The sequence below is a fragment of the Argopecten irradians genome, chromosome 3, assembly GCF_041381155.1.
Source record: "Argopecten irradians isolate NY chromosome 3, Ai_NY, whole genome shotgun sequence".
Classification (NCBI taxonomy): Eukaryota; Metazoa; Mollusca; class Bivalvia; order Pectinida; family Pectinidae; genus Argopecten; species Argopecten irradians.
In genome coordinates this window covers 34,579,613-34,592,155 of record NC_091136.1, presented here as the reverse complement: position 1 = coordinate 34,592,155, position 12,543 = coordinate 34,579,613, and the positions used below count along the sequence as shown (strand labels likewise).

The 12,543-nt window shown below is 34.6% G+C and overlaps 1 protein-coding gene across 1 annotated transcript; it reads right to left on the bottom strand.

The window, feature by feature from the left end:
- Nucleotides 1–1,715: 1,715 nt before the first annotated feature.
- Nucleotides 1,716–3,066, bottom strand: LOC138320023 (uncharacterized). The gene is made up of 2 exons (XM_069263117.1): nt 2,919–3,066; nt 1,716–2,265 (listed from the first exon to the last, which is right to left on the bottom strand). The coding sequence occupies exons 1-2, from the start codon at nt 2,994–2,996 to the stop codon at nt 1,879–1,881; spliced, it is 465 nt and encodes a 154-aa protein (XP_069119218.1). The 5' UTR covers nt 2,997–3,066; the 3' UTR covers nt 1,716–1,878.
- Between the last annotated feature and the right edge of the window lie 9,477 nt (nt 3,067–12,543).

Genomic DNA, 12,543 nt, shown 5'->3' with positions numbered 1-12,543 from the left:
ATTTCAAAATGGCGGGATATTATAGTTGTAAAATTGCAGTAAAACGTCGTGGTATGAAAGAAAAATACTCTTTCATAAGTGGATATGAAGGATAGGGATATTCTACCCTCGGGATCACAAAATGTTGCAAAACCCTCGGCAAGCCTCGGGTTTTACTACATTTTGTGACCCTCGGGTAGAATATCCCTATCCTTCATATCCACATATGAAAGAGTCTTATAATACATACTTGCTTTTTTGAAATAATAGTTTTTCGTCATTTTTTACGGATATCAGAGCAAACATGGACATCATAAAACGAAATGAAATTCATCTTCAATATCATCTAAATTTCACAAAGTACATAATGTTATTAAATGTTGTCGTATATTTTGGTAACGATCCTTTTCTAAGTTAAGATTGTTCACAGAGATTCTTATTTTGGAAATTTCTTTGAAAAGATAATTTAAAATTGGTTTTCTTAAAGAGTATGTCCATTCTGACGCGTCTATATTGGAGTCATGGTAGCCCTAGGGCAAGGAGTATTTCTGAGTATAGCCTATTTTTGATTAGTTTGACCAGTTTGGTGGCACTGTGCTGCACGTTTGCTGTAACCTGAGTGTCTTTCTTAAATATCGTTGTCCATACTGGTGATGCATATTCCAGGTGGGCAGAACAAGTGCTTTGTATAAATTTAAGAAGGTGTTTTTGTCCATGCGTCTAAAACTTCTCCTTATTATTCCCAGAATTTTGTTTGTTTTGTTTGATGATTAAATGTGGGGCGTAAACCTCAGTTTGTTGTCTATCACAACCCCCAGGTCTTTCTCTCCAGTTACTTCTTGATTGATTGTTTGATTTCCATGTAATATTTATTACTCTGTGTCTGGCCAAATATGAATATATGCATTTTTCAGCATTGAACTTGCCAGTCTCTGGACCATTTCACTAGGTTGTCTATATCTCTTTGGAAGGCATCCTACTCTTGCTTTGAATTTACCTTTCCGTATAACTTGGTGCCGTCAGCAAAGATCTTGACAATATTTTGGTCAAATTCTGGTAGATCTTTGAAATAGATTAGGAATAATACAGGTCCGAATACACTCCACTGCGGAGTTTCCACTTGTTTCGATTTGATTGACGATTTTATTCCTGATAATTTTCGCCATGACTTTACAAGTAACTGATGTGGGGCTAATAGGACGATATTTTTTGGGTGATTTTTGTCCTTTTTTATGGATGGCAGTAACATTGGCTTTATGTTGGTATCACGTCGATATTTTTCAATTCCTTGTTAAGAATTTCTTATAAAAGAAAATTTTCAACTAAATATATTTTCATCCAACTTTCTTTCGCATGTGAAATATTTTCGCAAACTTCGCGATCACAGTCAACTCACGAATGTTTATCTCCGGGAATTCATATCAACCTCACTAATAATGGTATATCGGTGTATTAACATTTAATATCCATTTTTTGTTACAGGTTTCACGTTGCATGTAGTACTAGTACGTGTATATTTATTTCCGAAAAAAAAGTGTTAAAAGCCACCCCAACCAACATTCTATCGCATGTGATTTATTTTTGCGAATTGTTTATCTCAGTGAATACATATAAACCTCACTGATATTGATATATATTTACATTTAATGTTCATATTCACGAAATGTATTCTTCGCGAACTTGTTTAAAATAGAAATCGCACAATTTAGTAGCCGCGAAAGAAAGCTGGTTTAGCGTATAGATACTAGATTAGATCAAAATGAAAAGATGACAAAACAAAACAGGGTCAACACTGCTAGAAACTAATAAATGCAAAAAGGCAGAGGTTTGGTGGATCTTCATGATTCTGAAAAGAAAGCTAATGAAAAAAAAAAAGATCAAATTAAAGTCTACAAATAGTCATTTGCTGATCGATGATTTCACACACTTGGATTTCCTCTCTGTTATTTTCCTTTCTCTATTCTTTCTTGCTCGCTCTTGTTTTGCTTCTATGACAATTCTGTTAATGATTGGAGGCAGACGACGAGGAGGAAGGTTTGCGCGTGGGAACGGTGTCTGGGAATATGTGGCGCACTTGTAGCTATCACTTTCTGGGACTCCGGGAAGGACACTAGAGGGTGAGGCTTCAGAGATCTCGACGACAAAAGCCACCCCTCCACTTCCTTTCTTTGGGTCAATCCCCTCTGACTTGAGTTGCATTAAAACCGTCTGCTTCGTTCTGCGGATGGTGTTTTCGTCGTTACAATCCGCAGATTGTGTGGTTTTCTCTTCACCTATGGACACGACCTAAGTGAGAAAGAAAACAGTAGGCTTTAATCACATTGTTTTTAGATCGAATCTAAAGGACTTAAAAGATGTTTTTCAATTGCTCTTGAAACTGAACAAGTATTGAATGACACATTTACTAGTAATATATAATGGGTAAGCACAACAACATCATTTTCAAACAAATCTTGTAGCATTGGAATTTCCTACACTGGAATACAAACGATTAAAGACAGATATGGTGGAAACCAATAAAGTCCTCAATAAAATTTACATTGTCAACAGCGAAAATATGTTCACCCCAATGAGACATGCTAGAACAAGGAGACATGACAAAAAGCTGTTCAAGAAACCCTTTCGTCTTAACTCAACAAAATATGTTTTTAGTAACAGAATCATTGAGTCCTGGAATTCCCTGCCCAGTGATGTGGTCAACGCAGAAAACTTTGAACAATCACTGGAAGAACCACGTCAGGAAATTTCAATCATTAACCTAGTGCAGCTATTGCTTTATATATATCTTACTAGAAACTTGGAAATACTATTTTATATAAATTTTCTAACGCAATCATACGTATAATGTTTAACAATTTATGTAACTATTACCATATATCTATTTAAGCCAAGTATGGTTTTCCAATGATGTTGGACTGATGAGATACTGACGAGATTACCTTGTGTCGTTTTTTCCAGAAGCGCAATCTTAAATATTTCTGCACATTCTCGTCATTCTTTGAGTTATGGCACCCCATTTTTGGTAAACACAGTGTTTCAATCAGATAAAAACGTGTTGATGTTGCGAAGAACTTTGGGCATAGATACGATAAGTATTCTGACGTCACAGAAGAAAAGGTTTCCTGACCTCATAATGAATTTCTCAAAATGAGGCACACCCGTTTCGCTAGTCTCAATCACACCCACCCTTCCTCCATTCACGGGGCCCTGCTAATTTGCTATAGTTTACATAATATATGTTGACACATTCTTACTGTAAACCTATCTCGGATCTAGGTGAAAACAAACTCAAATGATACAGATTATATCTCTACATGCAATATAAAATAAGAAGAGAGGAAACTCCGTCGTGACGAAAGATCTAGTGTCCTTCCCGGAGTCCCCGAATGTGATAACTACAAGTGCTCCACATATTCCCAGACACCATTCCCACGCGCTAACCTTCCTCCTCGTCGTCTGCCTCCAATCATTAACAGAACTGTCATAGAAGCAAAACAAGAGCGAGCAAGAAAGAATAGAGAAAGGAAAACAACAGAGAAGAAATCCAAATGTGTGAAATCATCGAGCAGAAAATGTCTATTTGTAGACTTTAATTTAATCATTTTTTTCATTGTCTCTCTGTCTGTCTTTTTAATCATAAAGATCCACCAAACTTCTAACTTTTTGCATTTATTAGTTTCTAGCAATGTTGACCCTGTTTTGTTTTGTCATCTTTTCATTTTGATCTAATCTAGTATCTATACGCTAAACCAGCTTTCTTTCGCGGCTACTAAATTGTGCGATTTTTATTTTGATACACATTCGAGAATTTGAAAGCTAAATGTAAATTAGCTGCAATATTGTAGCTCAAAAGACTATTTGACAGAAAATGGTGTCGTCTTTAGAGCTACAATTGGTGCCTATTACTGCTAATGGAGCAAATAAATGATTATGCGAACCATTATAAAACGTCTGTTTGCATTTTTATCGTACTTGTTTGATATCGCCTACCTACTAGGCAATAAAACTGAACCAGATAAAATATCAAATTCTCATTATTATTTAACATATTACATATAAAGGTCTTTATGAAGGGAATGTATACGGCAAGTCCACAAATTGTGAATTTGGCGTCTTGTGAGCGGTACGGTAGATATTAAGAATGGTGGTTGTGTTTGTTTTGGACAAAAATATTACGTAAATGCATGTATACGTAAAAAATAATTGGAAACCAACAAAAAAGTATAGAAAACTATGCCCGAGTGATTTTCGGAGGCAGTGCTCCACTACGACACATAGGGACCAATTCGTACCCGACCGAAAGGTATAGTAGGCCGGGTACGTATATTCGTTCTAAATGTAAATATATATCAATATCAGTGAGGTTTATAGTCACGGAGATAAACATTCGCGAGTTCACAGCGATCGTAAAATTCGCGAAAAGCACGCAAACGATTTTTTTAAAAATAAATGTGCATGTACTAGTACTACATGCGTCATGGGAAATGTAACAAAAAGTTCGCCGTGACCAGATTTCAGAAATACATTTATAGTAGCTCTATATTATAATTGAAATTATGTGTCGTTAAAATTTTCCTTTAAAATATAATCTTAGATAACTGTTTAAAATAGTACTGGAGGCCCCTGTTAGAAATACCAAACAAAGACATGAGAAATATCGATCAAAAGATCATCAAAAAGACTATTATATATAGACGCTTTTAATACACAAAGTACGTTCAAATTAATTTGAAGAAAATTATAAAACTTGGTAGACCCTAGCTTTATATAGTGATAATTACTTAACATTTAATCCACCATCGCGTCTGTAATTATGGGATCATGGCGTTAGATGGTGGTTTGATAGCGTAAATAAGCCGTTAACGGGCCCAGTAACACTTACAATTTCACACTCGCCTCCCAGAAATAATACACCAGATTGATCCCCAGATTATCGGCTGTACGGGTAGAAGTACATTTCCTGGTCACTTGGTTTTCTGAATAGTAAATAAACATTTATCCGTTAACGATCAAGTGGCTATGTCTCCTAATTATTGATCCATTTACACACTTGAATTGTGTTTTAAAGGCTTTACCGTTTATATAAAGAACTAATTGTGTTACTAATTGCCCAATATACATGGCTGCTATTTAGACGGTAACGTTATAGTATGAGATTAAGATACCATAACATTCTAAATCCTGTGCTACTTGTACTTCCACTTTGTGTAAACCAAACTATGCGACCTGAGAACCAGATCCATGGAAACAAATTATTAGATGAATAGTATAATTAAAGAACAGAAAGAGAATGAAAGGACAATGTTTTGCCGCTTACTGAGGAATGGGATTATGAACAAAACTTAGACCCAAGAATACCTATACCTTGTAGCAGGGGCAACAAACTTCAAGGAAAGAGAGCTTCTTTCCAAAAACATTCCAACAGTGGAACTCTTTACCACCAGAAATAGCAGCAAACCCAACACTTTCCTCCTTCAAATTTTCCATCTGTGTCATCAATCATAGTTCATCCCAGCTTACGCACACACTCAATCTTGCAGACGCCTACTGGAGGAAGTCGTTGGTATTCGAATCAATTGTATTTGATGGCCATCACTTTTAAAAAGGTGTTGTATGGACTTTTTATCGTTAAACAATACAGTTCTGATAACTTTTCTGATATAATAATATTTTTAATCAAACTTAAACAGATGCCTAAGAGGAGATGTTATTTGAATCTTATCGCAAAGATTTAAGATTTTTAAACACACACATATATATGTTAAAAAACACAACTGCAACCCTTATAATTCCGATTCTATATCGGACATTTTGGAATTCTATAGACAATTTGAATTAAAATCATTGCTCTGTACTTGTATTTATTTATTTGGATTTATGTAACCAGGAACAAACTTGGTGCAGATGTATACTTGACATGGGTCGTTGCGGACGGCTCTTTGATATCGGTGATGTTTGTAGTGGAATCAAGAAACATGTGATAGGTCTGTCCACAACCCTCAAAGACCTATACAGTACACTTAACAACGAGCGCCGCATACCGATACGGGAATTAGTTCTAATACGGTTATCTGTAAACAGGCCACATCAGTCCGATACTGGCCTGGTTATAATCGGTCCGATAAATACCAATCAACAAGTTAACAAAGTCCCTACACTGGGGATAGGGCAATACTCCCTACCAGTCCCGCCCATTTCGGTTTGTATGGGAGACCGCGAGCCATCTTAACTCAGAGTTATGCTTCTCATACGAAAATTTGAAAATATACATTATTGTTGATTTTTTTTTAAAACAGCGTGTGCCGGAAATAAATTTAAAAAGAAGTTCGCTTCTGTTGTATTTGAAAGAATGAGAACACGCGTGGCGTTACTTTCTTTGACAGCATTGCATGGATGTTCAGTACAAACACTACTCTGAAAAAAATACTTCCAAATATTAGAATATGGCGTTTCGAAAAGAAAAAAACCCCACACATAGCTGTTTATTTTGATTTATTTTGAAAGTGTTCGTTTCGTTGACTTTTTTTGATCAAGTTTCATCACAACAGACCTACCTACCATAGTACCGGTATCGTGTTCATGTTTTTGTTTCTTCTTTAGTAAGCTCGACAAGAGCGCGGAAACAATTGCTGATGCAAAAAGCTGTGTCAATTTATAAAACAATTTGCGATGGAGCGATAATTGTAAATTGGGAAAAGTTTAAGATAGAAGATAAAATTGTTACAGAAGATATGTGAAAATACCTTGCAAAATCAGACTTTTTGTTTTAAATTTACCAATATAAAATTGTATACGTTATTTTGAAGAGCAAGTTGTGGTCTCTAGTTTAGGTCGACGTCTCCACGAACCCCGTCCTCCGCCATAGTTCGATCAATAGCCATTAATAAAATGTAAAACACAATTTCTTTAAACTAAACAAAACGACATTTTATCTATCGTTCAGAATGATATATGTACATAAACACCTAGCTATATGAACTTGTTGAGACAGTCGTGTAGATCGTTCGGTCTGGGATAGGGTCCGACAATGTTGAGTGTCTCTTCAAGCAACTTCTGTCCAGACAACGCTTATCGTCTGCTCCGACGGAGATATTAGTCAGTTTCCGGTTCAGTTTGAATAATCAGTTCAGTTCAAATAAAAGGTTTTAATAGTTTATCTTTTGAATCAACATGTTGTTTTGAAACGCTTTTCAATTATTGAATTCCTTATCTCTCCTGATACGATGAAGAATTTGGTGGCAGCGGTCAGGATTAACGACGGAACCCTGATCACTAGTACCATCTCCATTCCAGAAAAATAAACCGTTCAGAGATGGGATCGAAGGCGCACAAAGTTGAATGTGAATAGAAAAGTGTCAAATAAAAGTGAATCCTTCACTAAAATTTGTATATATTGGGTATTCGCTCACAATAAAAAATGAATGTCGAGTACCATATTCGATAATAACTTGCATGTTGGTTCAGATACCAACGAAAAAGTGCAACTTCTGCAACAACAAAATCATATGTTTTCAAGAACAGTAGTAAAACTCTGTTCAGATCTGAAGAAATTCATAAGCCACAAAAGAAAAACAAACTATAATAGAAGCAATGAACAAATTTGAAACATTGCAAAAAGTAAACAACGTCTGCCATCGATATCACTATATCGACCCTTTATTATTAACTTTTTAAGTCACCTGTCGATAAAGTCGCGAAAATGGTAATCACATTTGACCATCGTTTTTAGATATTATAATAGCTTTATTCTAATGAGTTTCAATAATTCTTTACTTTCACCTTTCTTGTACCATGCAAAAAAGCAAAACGCGTTTTTATTTCGAATGGAGGAAAAGAAATATTTTGGCTGAAGAAAATGTTAATGTTGAAAGAAATCAGAAGCTCTCGATACCGAGACAGCGATGAGGTCATAGGGACGTGAGCATATATTTGGAAATTGTGTGTTTATTTTCTATAGTCTGTACAGAACATTTGAGGTGGCTGGGATTGAGTAGACTCAGTATTCAAGAAAGACGATATTTTGTGTTCATACGTGTTTTAATCTATCCCCCACTAAACGTCAAATGATGTTTTTACACGTCAGAATACGTCCAAATAAGAGTAGTATCTAATTTTTCGAGTCCTTGTGAGATGTAGCTGCAGTATGTTAGTGAATGTTTGTATAATTATTACGAAATGTTAACGGATGTACGAGTGTCTCGTCTCGCTAAAGCGGCTGTCTAGCGTCGGGAGCGGGCCTTTGGTCATTGGGGTCTTGCTTGACCACGGAGGCACGTTGATGGCTCGCGATAACACTTGCGATGAAAAACACAGAGATAGAGGGCTTATCCCTCCCCGCTGTCCGAGTCTCTGTGGCCCCCGCACATTTACAACACCCCAACACATTTGTAAAGAGTCGCCCTAATCTATTGATATTAAGTTTGTTTATGAAGTATTTACGATATCGGAGCGACAGACTCGCCGCTCCGTAGAGATTCCACTACTGGGCGGATTTGTACCAATCTTGTATTTATCCTACATCATCCGTATGATGGCTTGTAGAGTTTAAATTAAAGACCCTGCGGATTAAAGTCTTCACACGAGCGTACACTGGGTCGGGCTCCGGTTTGACTATATAGCCAGTAGGACGTATTATAGTAATAGGAAGTCCAAACATCGTATACACAACAATAAATATACAATAGACTTTTCTATCTAAGCTTTAAATTTCTCAAACTCGTTTCTAATGGACAAAAAAGATTACGTGGCTTATTTCTGGTAGAGCGCCATTTGTGGTATCGGGGATATTTTGTGTGAAAATTTTCATATCATTCTTATCAAAAGTTTAAATATATATTTACATGTATATATAAAGAGTTTTAAACAAAGGGATTGCATTGAATCAGATGCTACGTATGTCTCTCTTCCCAATGAGAATGACACAATATTATTTTTGGCTTTCCGTTTTCTATATCTAAATATCCGGAAATATCAGCCTTGACAAAAACTTCTGTACCTACACGTGTATTTTAGCATGCTTAAGACATATATGATGTATTTTATAATATATCGTGTAAGTTCACCTTGACTCGTATGTCAAACGGGTCAAAATAACTTTTTTTTAGATGTTTTGATTTAAAAAGAGGTGTTCGGCAAGGCGATCAATTTGGTCTTCAGTTTTTAAACCGATAATTTTTAAAATATATTTCTCTCTGCATGCCTTTATGAAAATTGAAAAATCACGGAGCAAATTGAATGGAATCACATGTCGACACTGATGTATTTTTATTCAAACATTTATTTGAATCTATATTAGGAATATTGTTTAAATTAAATTTCAATCTTGAATTAACTAAGAGTGTCATGAATATTACGACTGATAAATGGTGAGGAAAAAAAACAGAGTGAAAAAATTTAAGTAAGTTCCATAAATATTGGTACATGTATTTGATAACTTTTACCTCTTTTTTAAATTCCATTCTCTTTTGTAAATAATCTTTACATCTGCTTCGTTTCGTTGTCCTTATGAAATAAATCTTTAATTTAGTTTATTAGAAATGACTGTTGTTATGATATCAATAAAATCTCAGTAAGGTGTTTAATCTGTTAGTTAGGCTGTGTATCCTGGAATATGACACTAGTCTACACAGGACAATAGCCGTATACCTGTATACAATAATGACTGAGACTGCTCATTGTCCAGTCACGGGAATAAACTGACCATAGCTGTCACTTTTATCTAATATTAAAGTCGTGACGGGTTTAAAGCGTGGCAACAAATCTTTTCTCCATAAACAGGGTCGATAAACTTCACCATACACTTTATAAGATAACAGATTATCGCCAGCCTGTCATGTTATTAAAGGACACGATCATATCCTCTATATATCGTTATCAGATGTTCACCATCTCCAGGCAGCTTTCCGTAAAATATCGTTATATATTAACAATTTTATTGAATCCTAATTCCTCATATCAATTTCATAGATGCATGACATTACTTAATTCATAAAGAGGACATTTCTGGCTTACGCCATGATTAGATTATAGCGAGCTTATTTTCTAACATAAGTCACTGCATTTGTTGTATTCAAACCATATAGTCATATATTTGCCGTAAAATCAATCTTCAATAAATACGTTAGTTGTATTGAAAAATAGGTCGCCAATGGTTAATAATGTTCCAACGCCGACAGAGCATAGATTACTCTCAACATTTGAACAGTAACTGGCGTTTATTCATGTAAATATATGTATAACTTACACAAAAAATGATGTAAAATAATTGACTTTGCTTTTGGTAAATTTCATTCCATATAAGGCATAGTGTGATGGACTTTTTTCGGGATATAATTAATTATTTTGAATCTTTTTATCTTGAAGTAAAATTAGAGGCTCAAACTTTTCAATGGTAGTAATGGTGTAAAGTAAGTAACTTTTGCAACAAAAATACCGATTCGTCTGCTCCTGTCTTGATAGTGAAAAAATACCATTGGTCAGCAGTGCAGCATCTTTAAATTAACACAAGAAACTTCGAATCGGTCAGTAATATTCCGACCCTTTAAAATGTAGAATATAACCGATAAATTATGTGTATTAATGGAAATAATATTTTGAAATGATTGAAAACAAAAAAAGATGGAAAAGAATTAGTCGATAAAATGTTTTCTTCCTGCTTTCTTTAGACGAGAAAAATAAATACTTCTTGTTGCCTCAGATTGATAAAATGATAATAGTTTTTTTTTTATGTTGATAAAGATCGTTTTAGCAAAATCATATTCGGATATACGATAAACGATCAATATAAACGTAATTTTCCGAAAATCTGAATAGTGTATGAGAATGAAGAGGTTATGTGATCTTCCAAGGACTTTCGTGGTTCTAAAACGATTGTAATTTTATGTTCATTTCTCGATCAAATAACGGCCATGACATTCGATGATTACATAATGGTATTTTCATACATTATCATTTTTCAACAATAAGGTTATAACATTCATTCATAAAGAATCTTCGATAGATAAAAACCCCAAGCGTTCGATATTTCTATATCGCATTCGCAATACCCAGATTACACACAACCATTCGGGTTTGTGCCGTTACTGGGCGAAATTTTTGACATGCTATTTTTTCTTCGTTAATCTATTGAAAACCATAAGGTTTGATGAATTAAGCTGTGAAAATCATTCAAATGGCTTCAGATGCCTCATAAACGTTAGTTACGACACAAAAATTATAAAATTGTTGTTTTTGCGCCAGAAGTATGTTTAGATGAAAACATAACTGCAGAAATAGCTTTACAGTTACTGATAACACTGTAAAAATATGTAATGAATGTGGCTTCATGGTCTGATCGTATGTTCTCATTTCACTTCACTATAGATAAAAATATGATGATTTCTGGCACGGTACTGACAAAATCATTTTCACCTCTTATTTATACATTAATAATTCAAACCTATGCATTGAAAGTACTGTTATTCCCAAAATGTTGGTAACTTTTGGTGATGAATAACATATCTTTATTCGTGAGTACGAAAAAATACGGCACGTATCACTTGAATTAAGGTATAAACAAGCAAACTTGATTTATGGTTGAAATATGCATGATGTTCAATTAAATTGGTTTATGTTTATCTGTGTAAATGATATTCTCGTTTGTGTCCATGACGTAAAATGTTAGTATTGTGTTTCAAACATCACTGTAAGTATTAGATGCACGAAAAGCTTTAATTAGCAGAAACATCAAACACATCTTTTATAAATGAGTCTCATTGAGAATGTACTCAAACCTACTTCTATTGATTTTTCATGTGAGCATTGCTTTTAGACAAGTGCAAGGAAACGTGATTTGCTTTATACCGACAAGTACTCTCAAGAGTAAAAGTACTTTTATATCAACTGATTGTTTGGGTATTAAAAAGCAAAGCCTGAGCACATTTATGACATTGGTAACCAAGATAAACACATGTTTAAAATACGTGTACATGCGTTTTAGAAGAATTTTTGTTTTAATTAGCTGCAAATCCAAGATGTGTTTGTGCTGAAAACATACATTTATGCTTATGACTAGCAAACCTAGGCCCAGTTTTATGAACATTTCTTTAAAGGAATCACTTATATATATATATATAATTAAAATGGTCCATAAGAAAGCATTACATATCTTAATGAAGGATGGAGATTTTTTTAAGTTGAGGAATTCCTAAAAGTAAGAAATATTATATGTTATATAAACTGTATGTATCAACGTCATTCCGTGAATACTTAAGACCAATCACGCTGTATACGGATGAATTACTGAAATGCTTATGGATATCAAAATTTACGAAGACATGGATGTGGATTCTGCAAACATAACCTTGTTATCTAAACATGTTACATTAATGATGACTAGCATACAGACAATAAGCATCGTGTGGTAATTATCCTAATTGTTAAAATAACATATTTTGATATTGTTTTTCTCACGGTGTAATATCTCCACTGTAATTAGGACACCTCTGTAAGTTCTAATGATGTACCGTGTTGGGTCCATTAGTCCGGAAACTAGTCGCCCTACTATATGGAGATATGCCCTAGTGG

Bases quoted from the DNA above. Each gene is read 5' to 3' on its own strand.
- LOC138320023 (XM_069263117.1), bottom strand. From the start codon at position 2,996: ATGGGGTGCCATAACTCAAAGAATGACGAGAATGTGCAGAAATATTTA. The intron at 2,266-2,918 runs GTAATCTCGTCA...TTTCTCACTTAG, and splicing joins TCTGGAAAAAACGACACAAG to GTCGTGTCCATAGGTGAAGA.